The sequence below is a fragment of the Sapajus apella genome, unplaced genomic scaffold (genome assembly GCF_009761245.1).
Source record: "Sapajus apella isolate SASKATOON/1434 unplaced genomic scaffold, GSC_monkey_1.0 scaffold48, whole genome shotgun sequence".
NCBI classification, from domain to species: domain Eukaryota; kingdom Metazoa; phylum Chordata; class Mammalia; order Primates; family Cebidae; genus Sapajus; species Sapajus apella.
The window spans coordinates 1,496,712-1,510,823 of record NW_022436988.1 but is presented as its reverse complement, the minus strand read 5'-3'; the positions used below and the strand labels follow the sequence as shown (position 1 = coordinate 1,510,823).

Sequence of the window (14,112 nt, the reverse complement as noted above, 5' to 3'; positions counted from 1 at the left end):
TTACAGAGCCTGGCTCTGCTGCCCAGGCTGGAGTGCAGTGGTGCAATCTCAGCTCACTATAACCTCTCATTCCCGGATTCAAGTGATTCTCCTGCCTTAGCCTCCTGAGTAGCTGGGATTACAGGCACCTACCACCACACCCAGGTAATTTTTGTATTTTCAGTAGAGACAAGGTTTCACCATGTTGGCCATCCTACTCTCAAACTCCTGACCTCAGGTAATCTACCCGCCTCCCAAAATGCTGGGATTACAGGTGTAAGCCACTGAACCCGACCACTCTTGTGAAACACTTTTACATTTACCTTTGGGCTCTTAGTCCTATAATTCTGAGCAGTGATCAGCTGTGACAAACATCTCATCCTATAGCAATCCAACCCAACCAAGATAGAGAAAAGCAATGCAAGGGGCTATTTGGGAATAGGGAAAATGAGAAAATAGGGAAAAAGAGAAAAGGTATTGATGGGAGTAACAGTAGAGGATGAGAAAGATCCTGAGGTTAAATACCCAAGCCATGGGTACCTTTTTCAAGAATGTTGCTGCTGTTTCTCTCTTTGTTGCTGTGATCCGCTTTACTCCATCTGGGGACTGGACACGAATTATCTGTTGTAAACGAAACATGATGGTTACTACTGCACAGCCTAGTGAGTAGTGAGGTCCTGCTCTACTCCTAAGACTACATCTGTGGTCTTTTAGCATCTGAGTCACTAAAATTTAAAGCCAAATCTCATTTAAATCCTTCTCCTGTGATCTGGATTAAAAAAAAAAAAAAAAGTCAAATCTCACTCTTCACTTTTCAACACTCAGCTCAATCTTTCTAGAAGATGAAGCCAAGGGGAGAGATTTATCAACATTTGGGGAGACAGTTTAAGAGTACTATCCTCTCAACTCTTAGTTTCACTTGGAAAACAACTTTATGTCCTAACCATTATTTATAGAGTATATGTGAAATGCTTTTTGACTCTTCAAACTTAAAACAAAAACTACCTCCAGGCTTAAATTAAAAAAAAAAAAAAAAAAAAAGGAAAAAAAAAACCCACCATGAACCATGAAGGAACTGTGTTCTTTATAAAAGATGTTACTTTGTTCCAGGATCTATACACAAACATTAGGCAGTCTTTAAGAGTCCTACAATTAAAAGAATCATAAGCAATTTTCTAATTGTTACTTCTTTTTTACTTTTTTGAGACAGAGTCTTGCTGTCACCCAGGCTGGAATACAATAGCAAAATCACAGCTTACTACAGCCTTGACCTCCAAGGTTCAAGTGATCCTCTGAACTCAGCCTCCTGAGTCCCTGGGACTACAGGCCTGCATCACCAGGTCAGGTTAATTTTTTTTTTTTTTTTTTTTTGGTAGTGATGGAGTGTCACCATACTGCCCAGGCTGGTCTCAAGCTCCTAGGCTCAGGTGACCCTGCCACTGTGCTCAAATTTCAGGCATGAGCAACCACACCTAGCAATTACTTACTTTCTATAAAAAAGATTTTAAAATGGCCAGGCACAGTGGCTCACGTTTGTAACTGTAGTACTTTGGGAGGACAAGGTGATGGATCACTTGGTGAGAAGTTCAAGACCAGCCTGGGTAACATAAGGAAGCTTCATCTCTACTAAAAATACAGAAGTTAGCCAGGCATTGTGGCACACGCCTGTGGTCTCAGCTACTTGGGGAACTGAGACATGAGAACCACTTGAACCAGAGAGGTCAAGTTTACAGTGAGCCAAGATGGTGCCACTGCACTCCAGCATGGGTAACATAGTAAGACCTTGCCTCAAAAAAAAAAAAAAAAAGAGAGAAAGAGATTAAAGTTAAAAACAATAAAGGTCATTAATGGTAAGATTTAGTAGGGTTTTAAAAAAATATTTTTGGCTGGGCACAGTGGCTCATGCCTGTAATTCCAGCACTTCAGGAAGCCAAGGCAGAAGGATTCCTTTAGCCCCGGAGTTCAAGATCAGCCTGGCCAACACAGCAAGACTCCATCCTAATTTAATCTGTGCGTATATACATATATATATATATATATATATATATACACACACACACACATATATATATATATATATATTTTTTTTTTTTTTTAAGTATTTTTTTTTCCCATGGTAAGCCTAAAAAGGTGGGCAGATCTGGAATACTACGGGACAAAGAGCATAACTTCCTAAGACAACTTGATTTTTATGCTGATGAAAGCCATTGTGAAGGTGAGCTATAATGCCTAGCCAACAGTACAGGCCCCTGTTCAGACAGGGAGGATGAAATGGCATGCTCTGCAGCAAACAAAGACCTGCTCCAACCACCTGCAGACGGGAAGGAGGCTGACAGGAACATGCTGCAAGTGCTCGAGTCCTGGCTTCTCCGCTCAGCAATGACTGGTGGTGCACTGCAGAGCGTCTATTTCCTGCATTATCGTCTCTTGTCTTTAGCTCATTTTTTTCTTTTTTTTTTTTGAGATGGAGTTCGCTTTAGTGGCCCAGGCTGGAGTGCAATGGTGCAATCTCGGCTCACTGCAACCTCCACCTGCCAGGTTCAAGCAATTCTCCTGCCTCAGCCTCCCAAGAGGCTAGGATTACAGGAATGTACCACAATGCCCAGCTAATTTTTTGTATTCTTAGTAGAGACAGGGTTTCACCGTGTTAGTCAGGCTGGTCTCGAACTCCTGACCTTGTGATCCACCCACCTCCGCCTCCCAAGGTGCTGGTATTACAGGTGTGAGCCAACGCGCCCAGCCTGAAGACCGATTCTTGACACCTGGTAAAAACTTCGGAGACTGTCACAATGCTACAGCATGAACATTACTCCTCACCCAATACTGCTCAGTTTCCCCCAGAAATCCCAAATCTTCCTTAATACTAACCAAAATTCGGCTGGGCGCGGTGGCTGTAACTCCCAGCACTTTGGGAGGCTGTGACAGGCAGATCACCAGAGGTCAGGAGTCCGAGAACAGCCTGACCAACACGGCAAAACCCAGTCTCTACTATAAATACAAAAAAATTATCCGGGCGTTGTGACGGACGCCTGTAATCCCAGCTACTCGGAAGGCTGAGGCAGGAGAATCGCTTGAACCCGGGAGTAGGAGTTTGCAGTGAGCCCAGACAGGGCCACCGCACTCCAGCCTGGGCAACAAAAGCAAAACTCTGTCCCAAAAAAAAAAAATAAATAAATAACCAAAATTCTGTCCAAGGGTCAGTTAATTTTTTCCCATCACATTTACTTTTGGGGAAAAGCTTCTCCCAAGTTAACGAGGGGCTGGTTTTCTCTGATTTTTCACTGACATTTTTTACCTCGGTAGGGATGACAATTAATTTTTCTTTTTCTGAGACGCAGTCTCACTCTGTTGCCCAGGCTGGAGTGCAATGGCGCTATCTCGGCTCACTGCAACCTCCACTTCCCAGGTTCAAGGGATTCTCCTGCCTCAGCCTCCCAAGTAGCTGGGATCACAGGCGCCAGCCACCACGACCGGCTAATTTTTTGTACGTTTAGTAGAGACAGGGTTTCGTCACGTTGGCCAGGCTGGTCTCGAACTCCTGACCTCCCAAAGTGCTGGGATTACAGGTGTGAGCCACTGCGCCGGGCCGACAATCCTCAGTTTCAGGTAAAAAGTGAAATCAGCCTCATTTATGACATTCCTTTTAAAGAGGAGTTGTCAAGTTTTCCTTCTAAGAAGGAGCAAAGCCAGGAAGCGACTGCGCTTTTCACTTTCCCAGCGGCACGGCGGGGAGGGAGCTCGGCACCGTCCCCGTCTGCAGAGCCGCTCTCCGCAGAGCTTCCTGACAAGGCACTCGCTGGGAAGGGCGAGAGCGGCAGAAGAGGATCGGAGGGGATTGGGGTAAGAAGCGGCCCCGGCTCTGAGGGGCAGGGCTGGCTGGGAGTCCCTGGGACGGACCGGGGAGTCTCCCGGGGCCGGGAACCGGTGCGGAAGGAGGGCGTCTCTCTCCGGCACAGTCCGTTTTCCCTGCAGAAAGGCTCGGCCTTTCCCTGCCCAGGCCGGGGAACCGGGGTCGCGAGTCCCCCGCGAAGGGACAGGGACGGGAAGCAGCCGAGGGGGTGGAAGTCGCCGAGGGGGGCCCAGCCTCTGCTGAGAAAGCCCGGGCGAGAAGGGGAAAGGGACCCGCTCGCGGGGCCGGCAGGCCCGCCTCCCCCACAGGCCGCGGCCGGCAAATCTGCTGCCTCATCCCGGCGTCCCCGCTCCCGCCCGGCTGCCGCACTCACGATGCTCTCGGCCATGGCGGCCGCTCCCGCCTCCGGGCTCGAGTCCCGGGCCGCCGCCGCCTGCCGCCCCGAGGGCCTCGCAGACCCGGCCGCGGCCTCAGACCCGGCCCCGGCCTCCCTGCGCCGCCGCCACCGCCGCTCCAGCTTCGCCCGCCCGGCTCCGCCAGCCGCCGACGTCCTGGTGCCTCGCTCAAGACGCTCCCCCGGGCGCGCGGCCGGGAAACCGGGTTCCGGCGCCACCAACGGCCCGACGCATGCGCAGGTGGCGCCGCGGCCCCGCCGCCCCTCCCGGCACCGCGAGGAGGCGAATTTGGAAGGACGCCCGGTCGATGGCAAAGGCTCGTCCTCGGAAACCCGAGCTGGAAAGGAAAGCCCGAAAAGGAGGCAAAGACGAGCATCCGAAATCTCACCCAAAAATAACTACTGCTGCGTATTACAGCGAATTATAACTGGGGAAATAGCATTCCAAACTTCTGTCCCTGCGCAGGTAAGGAGAGAAACAATTTCAGGAAGAGAGGACCACACTTTTGTTATTTTTTTTTTAAGTCTTTTTTAAATTTAACATGAGAAAAGCAAATGAATTTAAACTGCATTTCAGGCCGGGCGCGGTGGTTTACGGCTGTAATCCCAGCACTTTGGGAAGCTGAAGTGGACGGATTACCTGAGGCCAGAAGTTCGAGACCCGGCTGGCCAACATGGTGAAGCCCGTCTCTACTAAAAACGCAAAATTAGCCAGGCACGGTGGCTCACGCCTGTAATCTCTGCACTTTGGGTGGAGGCAGGTGGATCATCTGAGGTCAGGAATTCGAGACCAGCTTGGCCAACACTGTGAAACCCATCTCTACTAAAAATACAAAAATTACCCAGATGCGGTCTTGCGTGCCTATATTCCCAGATTCTCAGGAGTCTGAGCCAGGAGAATCACTTGAAGTTGTGAGGCAGAGGTTGCAGTGAGTGGAGATGGGGTCACTGTTCTCCAGCCTGGGCGACAGAGCAAGACTGTCTCCATCTCAAAAAAGAAAAAAAAAAAAAATTAGCTTAGTGAAGTGGCTCATGCCTGTAATCCCAGCTACTCAGGAAGCTGAGGTAGTGAGGTAAGAGAATCACCTGAGATCAGGAGGTCAAGGCTGCGGGCAGCCAAGATCGTGCCACTACACTCTAGCCCAGGCAACAGAGTGAGACTTCATCTGAAAGAAAAAAAAAAAAAAACAGAAAAAAGACACCACTTCACAGAGTCTAAGGATTTTAGGAGCTGCATGCCAGGAAACTGGAAGACCAAATATATACATATTTCACAACATCACAATTTGACAGTTTTTTTTAACTATGTTAAATTACATTAATTGATTAAATTATGTAATTGTGTTAGTTTTCTCAGACTACCATTGTAACTGCCCAGTGGGTGGTCCCTGCCCACTGCCTAGACTTCATCAAGACAGGTGAATTGCAATAGAGAAAGAGTTTAATTCACCTAGAGCCAGCTGTTCGCGTTACCAGGGACCAGGGTTTTATTACTACTCAAAAAATCAGCATCCTCGAGAATTCGAGGATTGGAATTTTTAGATTTTTTTTTTTCTTTTTTCTTTGAGACAGTTTTGCTCTTGTTGCCCAGGCTGGAGTGCAATGGCGTGATCTCAGCTCACCAAAACCTCCGCCTCCCAAGTTCGAGCGATTCTCCTGCCTCAGCCTCCCGAGTAGCTGGAATTACAGGCGACAGCCACCACACCCAGATAATTTTGTATTTTTAGTAGAGACAGGGTTTCTCCATATTGGTCAGGCTGGTCTCCAACTCCCAACCTCAGGTGATCCGCCCACCTTGGCCTTTCGAAGTGTTGGGATTACAGGTGTGAGCCACCAGGCCCAGCCAGGGATCCGAGTTTTAAAGGATAATTTGGTGGGTATGGGGTCAGAAAGTAGGGAGTGTTGATTGGTTGGGTAAGAGATGAAATGACAGGGAGTCAAAATTGTCCTCTTGGGCTGAGTCAGTTCCTGGGTCAGAGGCCACAGACCAGATGAGCCAGTTTATCAATCTGGGTGGTGCCAGCTAAAGGATGGAGCGCAGGGTCTGCAAAATATCTTCAGAGCTGATCTGTTTTATAAGGGAGATGTTATCCTGAGGGGCAATTTGGGAGACTTAGCATCTTGTAGCCCGCCTGGCACAGTGGCTCACGCCTGTAATCCTAGCACTTTGGGAGGCCGAGGTGGGTGGACCACCTGAGGTCAGGCGTTCAAGACCAACCTGGCCATCATGGTGAAACTCCATCTTAAAAAAAAAAAAAAAAAAGAAAAAGAATCTTGTAGCCTCCAGCTGCATAACTCCTAAACCATAATTTATAATCTTGTGGCTAATCTGTTAATCCTGAAAAGGCAGTCTTGTCCCCAGGTAGGAAGGGAGTTTGTTTTGAAAAAGGGCTGTTATCATCTTTGCTTCAAAGCTAAACTACAAACTAAGTGCCTCCTGAAGTTAGTTCAGCCTGTACCCAGAAATGAACAAGGACAGCTTGGAGGTTAGAAGCAAGGTGGAGTCGGCTAAGTCCCATCCCTTTAACTGTAATAATTGTCTCAGTTACAATTTTTGCAAAGGCTGTTTTACCATAACAGACTGGTGGTTTGGAATTACTTTCTTTTTTTTTTTTTTTTTTTGGAGACAAAGTCTCACTCCGTTGCCCAGGCTGCAGTGCAGTGGCATGATCTCACTGCAGCCTCCGACTCCCAAGTTTAGGCAATTCTCCTGCCTCAGCCTCCTGAGCAGCTGGGATTACAGGCGTGCACCACCACGTCCAGCTAATTTTTGTAATTTTAGTAGGGACAGCGTTTTATCATGTTGGTCAGGCTGGTCTCGAACTCCTGACCTTGTGATCTGCCCACCTTGGACTCCCAAAGTGCTGGGATTACAGGCTTGAGGCACCACACCTGGCCAGTTTGGAATTACTTTCTAACAGTCCTAGAACTGGAATCCCACATCAAGTTGTCAATAGATGTGGTTTCTCCTTTTTTTTTTTTTTTTTTTTTGTCTTTTTCTTTTCTTTTTTTTTTTTGAGACTGAGGTCTCACTCCCGTCACCCAGGCTGGAGTGCAGTGGCACGATCTCAGCTCACTGCATTAGCTCCTGAGTAGCTGGGATTACAGGTGCATGCCACTTCACTTGGCTAATTTTTTTTTTCTTTTTTGAGACAGATTCTTGCTCCATCACCCAGGCTGGAGTACAGTGGCCCAGCCAACTGTTTCATTCTTGCAGTGAACAAACCGGGGGGATAGATTGGCACTGGGGCTGCCAATGGGTCTCTTGATTTTGGGGTTGTTTGCAGGGGCCTGATTCCCTGGTTGGGAGCTGATGGAGTGGCTGCTGACCCTGCCGAGCTGAAGTCTGCATGGGGGCCCTGCAGTGACAGCCACGAGTCTGCACCCAGACATCCCGCCCAAGTCGCACCTGCGCAGAGCTTAGGAGATCCACAGAGCCAGCGCTGGGGAGAAATGTGTCTCCACAAGCAGAGACCGCCTTAAGCTCTAAAATGTGATTCCTCACATGACTCAACTGTGACTCTGGCATCTGGGTGGGGCTCGCAGCTCCCCCATTTTCATGCCCAGGGCTGCACCATTCACAGACCAGCCCAGGGCCACAGGCAGGACCAGCCTAGCAGCCCAGCCACAGAGGAGCCAGTGAACCTCTACCGGCGCCCGTGCTGAGGGGCTTTCTGTGCAAGTGCCAAGGATGGAGGAGGGGGAGAGGAGCCCCTTACTGCCCCAGGTGAGCAGTGCCAAGTGGCCTTTGGCTGAGGTTGGAGATGCCCCCAGCCCTGAGGTCCCAAGGGAGGTCCCTGGGCTGGTTCATACCCACCCCCACCCCTGGTGCCACCCCACACCTCAATGCTGAGATTAGGTTGGGAGGTGGTTCTAGGCAGCCCCCTCCCGCTTCCCCAGTGCTATAGATCTCTCGGCCCCATGCTGGCCTCTGGTCAAGGGATCTGCTGGGTCTCCCTAAGGGCCTTGGGAGCAACCTGTGGCTCAGGGTGCAGGAGGGGATGAAGGCAAACATCCCTTGCAGCCAGCCTCCAACAGCTGCAGTCTGGCCAACCAGGCACTGGCAGCCTGCCCTTTTGATTCTAGTGACTTGTTGAGGTCTGTGGGGCTGATAAATAACCCTTCTTTGGGACTGGACGCAGTGGCTCACTCCTGTAATCCCAGCACTTTGGGAGGCTGAGGAGGGAGAACTGCTTGAGCCCAGGAGTTCAAGACCAGCCTGGGCAATGTAGCGAGACCCTGTCTCTACAAAAAAGTATTATTGTTTTTGGCTGAGCACGGTGGCTCATGCCTGTAATTCCAGCACTTCGGGAGGCCGAGGCGGGTGGATCACCTGAGGTTGGGAGTTCAAGACCAGCCTGACCAACATGGTGAAACCCCGTCTTTAAAAAAAGAAAAAAAAAGCCGGGCTCGGTGGCTCATGCCTGTAATCCCAGCACTTTGGGAGGCCGAGGCGGGTGGATCACGAGGTCAAGAGATCGAGACCATCCTGGTCAAAATGGTGAAACCCCGTCTCTACTAAAAATACAAAAAATTAGCTGGGCATGGTGGTGCGTGCCTGTAATCCCAGCTACTCAGGAGGCTGAGGCAGGAGAATTGCCTGAACCCAGGAGGCGGAGGTTGCGGAGGTTGCGGTGAGCCGAAATCGCGCCATTGCCCTCCAGCCTGGGTAACAAGAGCCAAACTCCGCCTCAAAAAAAAAAAAAAAAAAAAAATTAAAAGAATGACTGGGGTGTGGTTGCAGTGCCTGCAGTCCCAAGCTACTCAAGAGGCTGAGGAGGAAGGATGGCTTGAACCCAGGAGTTTGAGGCTGCAGTGAGCCAGCATCCTGTTGCCGCACTCAGCTTCTTCCCGGTGAAACTGGATTGGAATTGCCCAGGACACAGACTTGGCTCCTTTTTATTGTTTTTTGTTTTTTTTTTTTAATCTTTCTTTATTATTTGTTTTTTATTGTTATTTATTTATTTTATTAAGACAGTCTCACTCTGTCATCTAGGCTGGAGTGCAGTGGCATGATGCAACCTCCACCTCCCGGGTGCAAGAGATTCTCCTGCCTCAGCCTCTCAGGTAGCTGGGATTATAGGCGCTGGCCACCACACATGGCTAATTTTTTTTTTTTTTTTTTTTGCTATTTTTAGTAGAGACAGGGTTTCTCCGTGTTGTTCAGGCTGGTATCGAACTCCCAAGCTCAGGCAATCTGCCTGCTTCAGCCTCCCAAAGTGCTGGGGTCACAGGCATGAACCACCACGTCCGGCCCCGACATGGCTTCTTATTCTCCTCTTTAATAAAACTTCTGTCCCTGGCAGAGCTGGGCGCCTGCAGGGCTGCCTCTTTCCCCACAGAGAGAGACCAGCAGGCCCATTTTGTTAGTGGGCCAGGGGGTCCCCTCTGAAAGCCCTGCCACCCACAGGTGGTCTCCCTGGGCTCCCAGGCACCCTCCTTCCTGTCCTGGGAGCCTGTTGGGCAGGGCCCAGTGCAGTGTCAACACTCAGTGTGGGCTGTTGGTGGGGCTGAATAAATGGGTGCTGGGATATGGGCACTGGTTTCAGAGGGCAGGGAAAGGGCAGCCACGTGGGCCAGCCCCTCTGGCTGGTGAGGAACCCCCTCTGTGACTGTGCAAGGTCCACGCTGCAGGCACAGAGACTGGTACAGACAGATGCTGTTTCAAACTCTGGGGATGCAACCTCACCACCACATTCCTGCACTGCAGGAAAGTCAGGGGGAGCCCCAACCCACCTCGGGAGGCCGCACCGCCAACACCTGGGACAGGGAGGGAGTGGGTGCGCTCACCAAGCACTGCCCTGTTCGGTCTTCACCCAGCCTGGCAGGGTCTGCTTATCACCCTGCTCTAAAGGTGGGGTCCCACACACAGTAGGTAGCAGAGCTGGGACCCTCATTGTCCCTTCTGCTGCCCAGCTGAGCCACACAGGCCTGAGGGTCCCCTGCCCCTGGCTGTCTGAGTCTTTGAACTCCAGTTCTGCCCTCCACTGTCCAGCATTCTCCCATCCCTCCAAGCCTCTGCCGCCCTGCTCTTCCCTGACCCCTCTCCGATTGTCACAGAGTGTGAGTGAAGGGGGTCTCACCCTGTTCCTCTCCTCTCTGCAGGACACCGCAGGCCAGAAGGTGCCCCTCTCTGTGCGAAGTCCACCCACCTCTGGCTGCCCAGGTCCAGTGCCCTGGGAGAACCAGGCAGAGGGCTGGGACTGCAGCTGCTGTCCCTTGGGGACCAAGCGCCAGGCCTTGAGGGCCACCTCTGGGAAAGGCACAGCCCCTTCCCTCTCTGCAGGGAGCAGCTGCGTCAAGTATCTGATTTTCCTGTCCAATTTCCTCTTCACCCTGCTGGGCCTGCTGGCCCTGGCCATCGGGCTCTGGGGCCTGGCCGTCAAGGGGTCTCTGGGAAGTGATCTGGGGAGGCCCCTGCCCGCAGACCCCATGCTGGGGCTGGCACTGGGGGGGCTGGCAGTCAGTGCAGTGAGCCTGGCTGGCTGCCTGGGCGCCCTCTGTGAGAACACTTGCCTGTTACGTGGCTTCTCCGGGGGCATCCTTGCCTTCCTGGTGCTCGAAGCCGTCGTGGGGGCACTGGTGGTGGCCCTCTGGGGCCCTCTGCAAGACAGCCTGGAGCACACCCTGCAAGTAGCCATCACCCACTACCAGGACGACCCAGACCTGCGCTTCCTCATCGACCAAGTTCAGCTCGGGCTGAGGTGCTGCGGGGCGGCCTCCTACCAGGACTGGCAGCAGAACCTGTGAGTCTTGGAGTGGGTGAGGGACGGGGCTGCCACAGGGGCCCAGAGGCCACACACACTCATGTGCACACAGGCACTCACGTGCACACACGCACTCACGTGCACACACTCATTCCTGCATGCCCGCACGCACACATACACCCATGCACACACATCCACACTGGCACGTCTCATGTGCTCACAAGTTTCACCTGTGTGCATGCACACCTACACGCCATGGGCTCCGGCCTGGGCAACAGAGCTAGACTCCATTTAAAAAAAAAAAGAAAATGACTTTTAGGTTAATTACGGATGTAATTCTAGAATCTGACTCCACAATTTTCCCTCCATTGTGAGTGTGATTAAACACTGTCCACTTAGGATCCAATGCAGGATTTTCTTTCTTTTTTTTTTTTGAGACAGAGTTTTGCTTTTGTTACCCAGGCTGGAGTGCAGTGGTGCGATCTCGGCTCACTGCAACCTCTGCCTCCTGGGTTCAGGCAATTCTCCTGCCTCAGCCTCCTGAGTAGCTGGGATTACAGGCACGGGCCACAACGCCCAGCTAATTTTTTGTATTTTTAGTAGAGACGGGGTTTCACTGTGTTGACTAGGATGGTCTCGATCTCTTGACCTCGTGATCCACTCTCCTCAGCCTCCCAAAGTGCTGGGATTACAGGCGTGAGCCACCGCGCCCGGCCCAGGATTTTCTTGTGTTCTGCTCGGGGGTAGCTGTCTGGTTGGTTTTTTGTTTTGGAGACAGAGTCTTGCTCTGTCGCCCAGGCCGGAGTGCAGTGGCACGATCTCGGCTCACTGCAACCTCCAACTCCCTGGTTCAAGCTATTCTCCTGCTGCAGCCTCCCAAGTAGCTGGGATTACAGGCACGGGCCACAACGCCCAGCTAATTTTTTTGTATTTCTAGTAGAGACGGGGTTTCACCATGTTGGCCAGGATGGTCTCGATCTCCTGACCTCATGATCCACTGTGCCCGGCCAGCTGCCTGTTTTATCAGTTATCCCCAGTGCATGCATACCCTGCTCTCCACGCCACATCCAGGTCTCCCACACCTTCTTGGTGTGTGTATCCAGGGGCAACTGAACACAAGAGATGAAGTCATAGGCGACCCTAAAAACTGGCCATTAGTACCCAGCGGTGGCTAATGGGTGGTGCCGTTCCAGGTACCAGACTCTGGGAAGCACCACATAGGTCGCTTTTTGGCCACATGTGACTGGGTTGGTGGCAGCCACCTTAGAGTGTCATGATGCCTCGTCTGCTGCTGGCATCGACCCCCTCACCTGCCTGGGAGGGGCACACTCTTCTAGAGTGGAGGGGCCGTGGGGATGAGCCTGAAGGTCTGCTGGGCACGTGCAGAGCCTGGGACACTAGTGAATGCCTAGGGCACCTGTGGACTGCCTGACCTGGGGGCTGCGATGAGCTCAACACTCCCAAGCCACCCTGGGGGTTCCTCCCCCACCCTTGCTTTTTGTCACTGCCGGGTATGGCCTCTCAAGCCCTTGCTCTAACCCGTAAGACCTGTGGACCATTCCAGAAGCCTCTGCCAGAGCTCCATCCACCCTCCCCCGCTCCAACTCTACCTCCTCAATGAGCTCACATGAGCAGAGCAGCCTCTGCGGAGGAACGTCCTCTCACTTCCACCCTCATCAATGCTGGTCTGTTTCGCATTAACCATTCTGCTAGTCTATGCAGCCGTCACCCCTGCCTGCAAGCCAGAGGGCTGCCACGCACAGGGATACAGCCGAGAAAGCCGCGTGCCGTGTGGGTCGGTGTGTGCGGTGTGTGTGCGAATGTGTGGATGTGTGTCTGTGTGTGCACGTGCCTATGTGGCCATGGGAGGGTGGAGGTGGGTAGGCGACCTTCACCTCCGTGCCTGGCTCCGGAAGAGCGGGCCCTCCCCGCCAGAGCTGACGCCGCCCCCGTTTGCCCCGCAGGTACTTCAACTGCAGCTCCCCCGGGGTGCAGGCCTGCAGCCTTCCGGCCTCCTGCTGCATCGACCCCCACGAAGACGGAGCCTCTGTCAACGACCAGTGCGGCTTCGGGGTCCTGGGCCTGGATGCGGAGGCAGCCCAGAGAGTGGTGTACCTGGAGGGCTGCGGCCCGCCGCTCCAGCAGTGGCTGCGAGCGAACCTGGCGGCGGCCGGGGGCTACGCCATCGCGGTGGTGCTGCTGCAGGGTGCGGAGCTCCTGCTGGCCGCCCGGCTGCTCAGGGCCCTCGCTGCCCGCAGGGGCGCGGCGTCAGGTCCCGGAGCGCTGGGGGAGGATGGCACTGGCCACCCTGGCCCCGGCCTCCGCGCTGCGCCCGCTGCCAAACCGCCCCGGCTGAGCGCACGCCTGCACAGGGGTCTGGGGCGCCCCCACCCCGCTGAAACGCGCTGCACGCACCGCCGCCTGGTTTCGCCTGGGCTTCTGGAGCCTTTGCGGGGGGACCTACCCAGCTTGCCCATGCCTCACGCCCCTTGTCCCTCATGCCAGTCCCCAATGGAGGGCGAAGCCACCGGGCTGGCGGAGGAGCGCTCAGGGCGGGAGGAAATCCTGGAGCCGACCCAAGCCCCAGTTCCCACCCCAGCCACACAGCTCCCACCTTCTGATGTTGGACCCGAGCCAGTCAAGGAATACGCCACACTCTGAGATTGAATTATGAGTCTTTTATTATGCTGGCAACTGAGAGGTGGCCAATGCCCAAAATTCTCTCGGCCCCTACGAAAAAGTTAGGCGGTCTTTTATACTCTAGTTTTAAAGGGAGGGGGAACTTAGCTGAAGCCAATTTTTCACAAAAGCAGAGTAAGCAGAAAGTTAAAAGATAAACTAGTACATGAGAAATAAACAGTGCCAGGTGCGAGGGGTGAAGCTGTCATGAAAGACACACAACTTACAGACAACGGGGGTTCTGGGCTCGACGGCACCTGCATGCCCAGGCTCCGCTGGTACCACTTACCTCAGCCTCTTATCAACAAACGCCTTCCTGGGTGCCCAGTGTCAGCCTGCCCCAGCTACATACTACAGCTACATACTTAATGGGGGAAAAATAACTAAAATGAAGCCGCTGAGATGGAGTCTGTCCGGCTCAAGAAGCTAACATAAAGCCTGAGCAGCTTTTAGTCTGAGAAAGAGAGAGTTGGTTTTAGCTGGCAGGAAGCAGGTTATCACAT

At 52.7% G+C, this 14,112-nt stretch overlaps 2 protein-coding genes across 4 annotated transcripts in view; one reads left to right on the top strand and one right to left on the bottom strand.

Moving 5' to 3' along the window:
* NPLOC4 (NPL4 homolog, ubiquitin recognition factor) overlaps nucleotides 1–4,437 on the bottom strand; it is a 74,051-nt gene extending 69,614 nt beyond the window's left edge. Inside the window, exons 1-2 of one of the 3 annotated variants that reach the window (XM_032241352.1) lie at nucleotides 4,203–4,437; nucleotides 520–600 (exon numbers count right to left, since the gene is read on the bottom strand). In XM_032241352.1, coding sequence (XP_032097243.1) covers nucleotides 520–600; nucleotides 4,203–4,217 — 96 coding nt within the window. In that variant the 5' untranslated portion in view covers nucleotides 4,218–4,437. Of the gene's footprint in view, nucleotides 1–519; nucleotides 601–4,202 lie in introns of those variants that run through there. The other 2 variants (XM_032241350.1, XM_032241351.1) reach the window with 2 other exon arrangements.
* A 23-nt stretch (nucleotides 4,438–4,460) lies between these two features.
* Nucleotides 4,461–14,112, top strand: TSPAN10 (tetraspanin 10). The gene is made up of 4 exons (XM_032241353.1): nucleotides 4,461–4,689; nucleotides 7,511–7,950; nucleotides 10,329–10,969; nucleotides 12,895–14,112. The coding sequence occupies exons 2-4, from the start codon at nucleotides 7,915–7,917 to the stop codon at nucleotides 13,589–13,591; spliced, it is 1,374 nt and encodes a 457-aa protein (XP_032097244.1). The 5' UTR covers nucleotides 4,461–4,689; nucleotides 7,511–7,914; the 3' UTR covers nucleotides 13,592–14,112.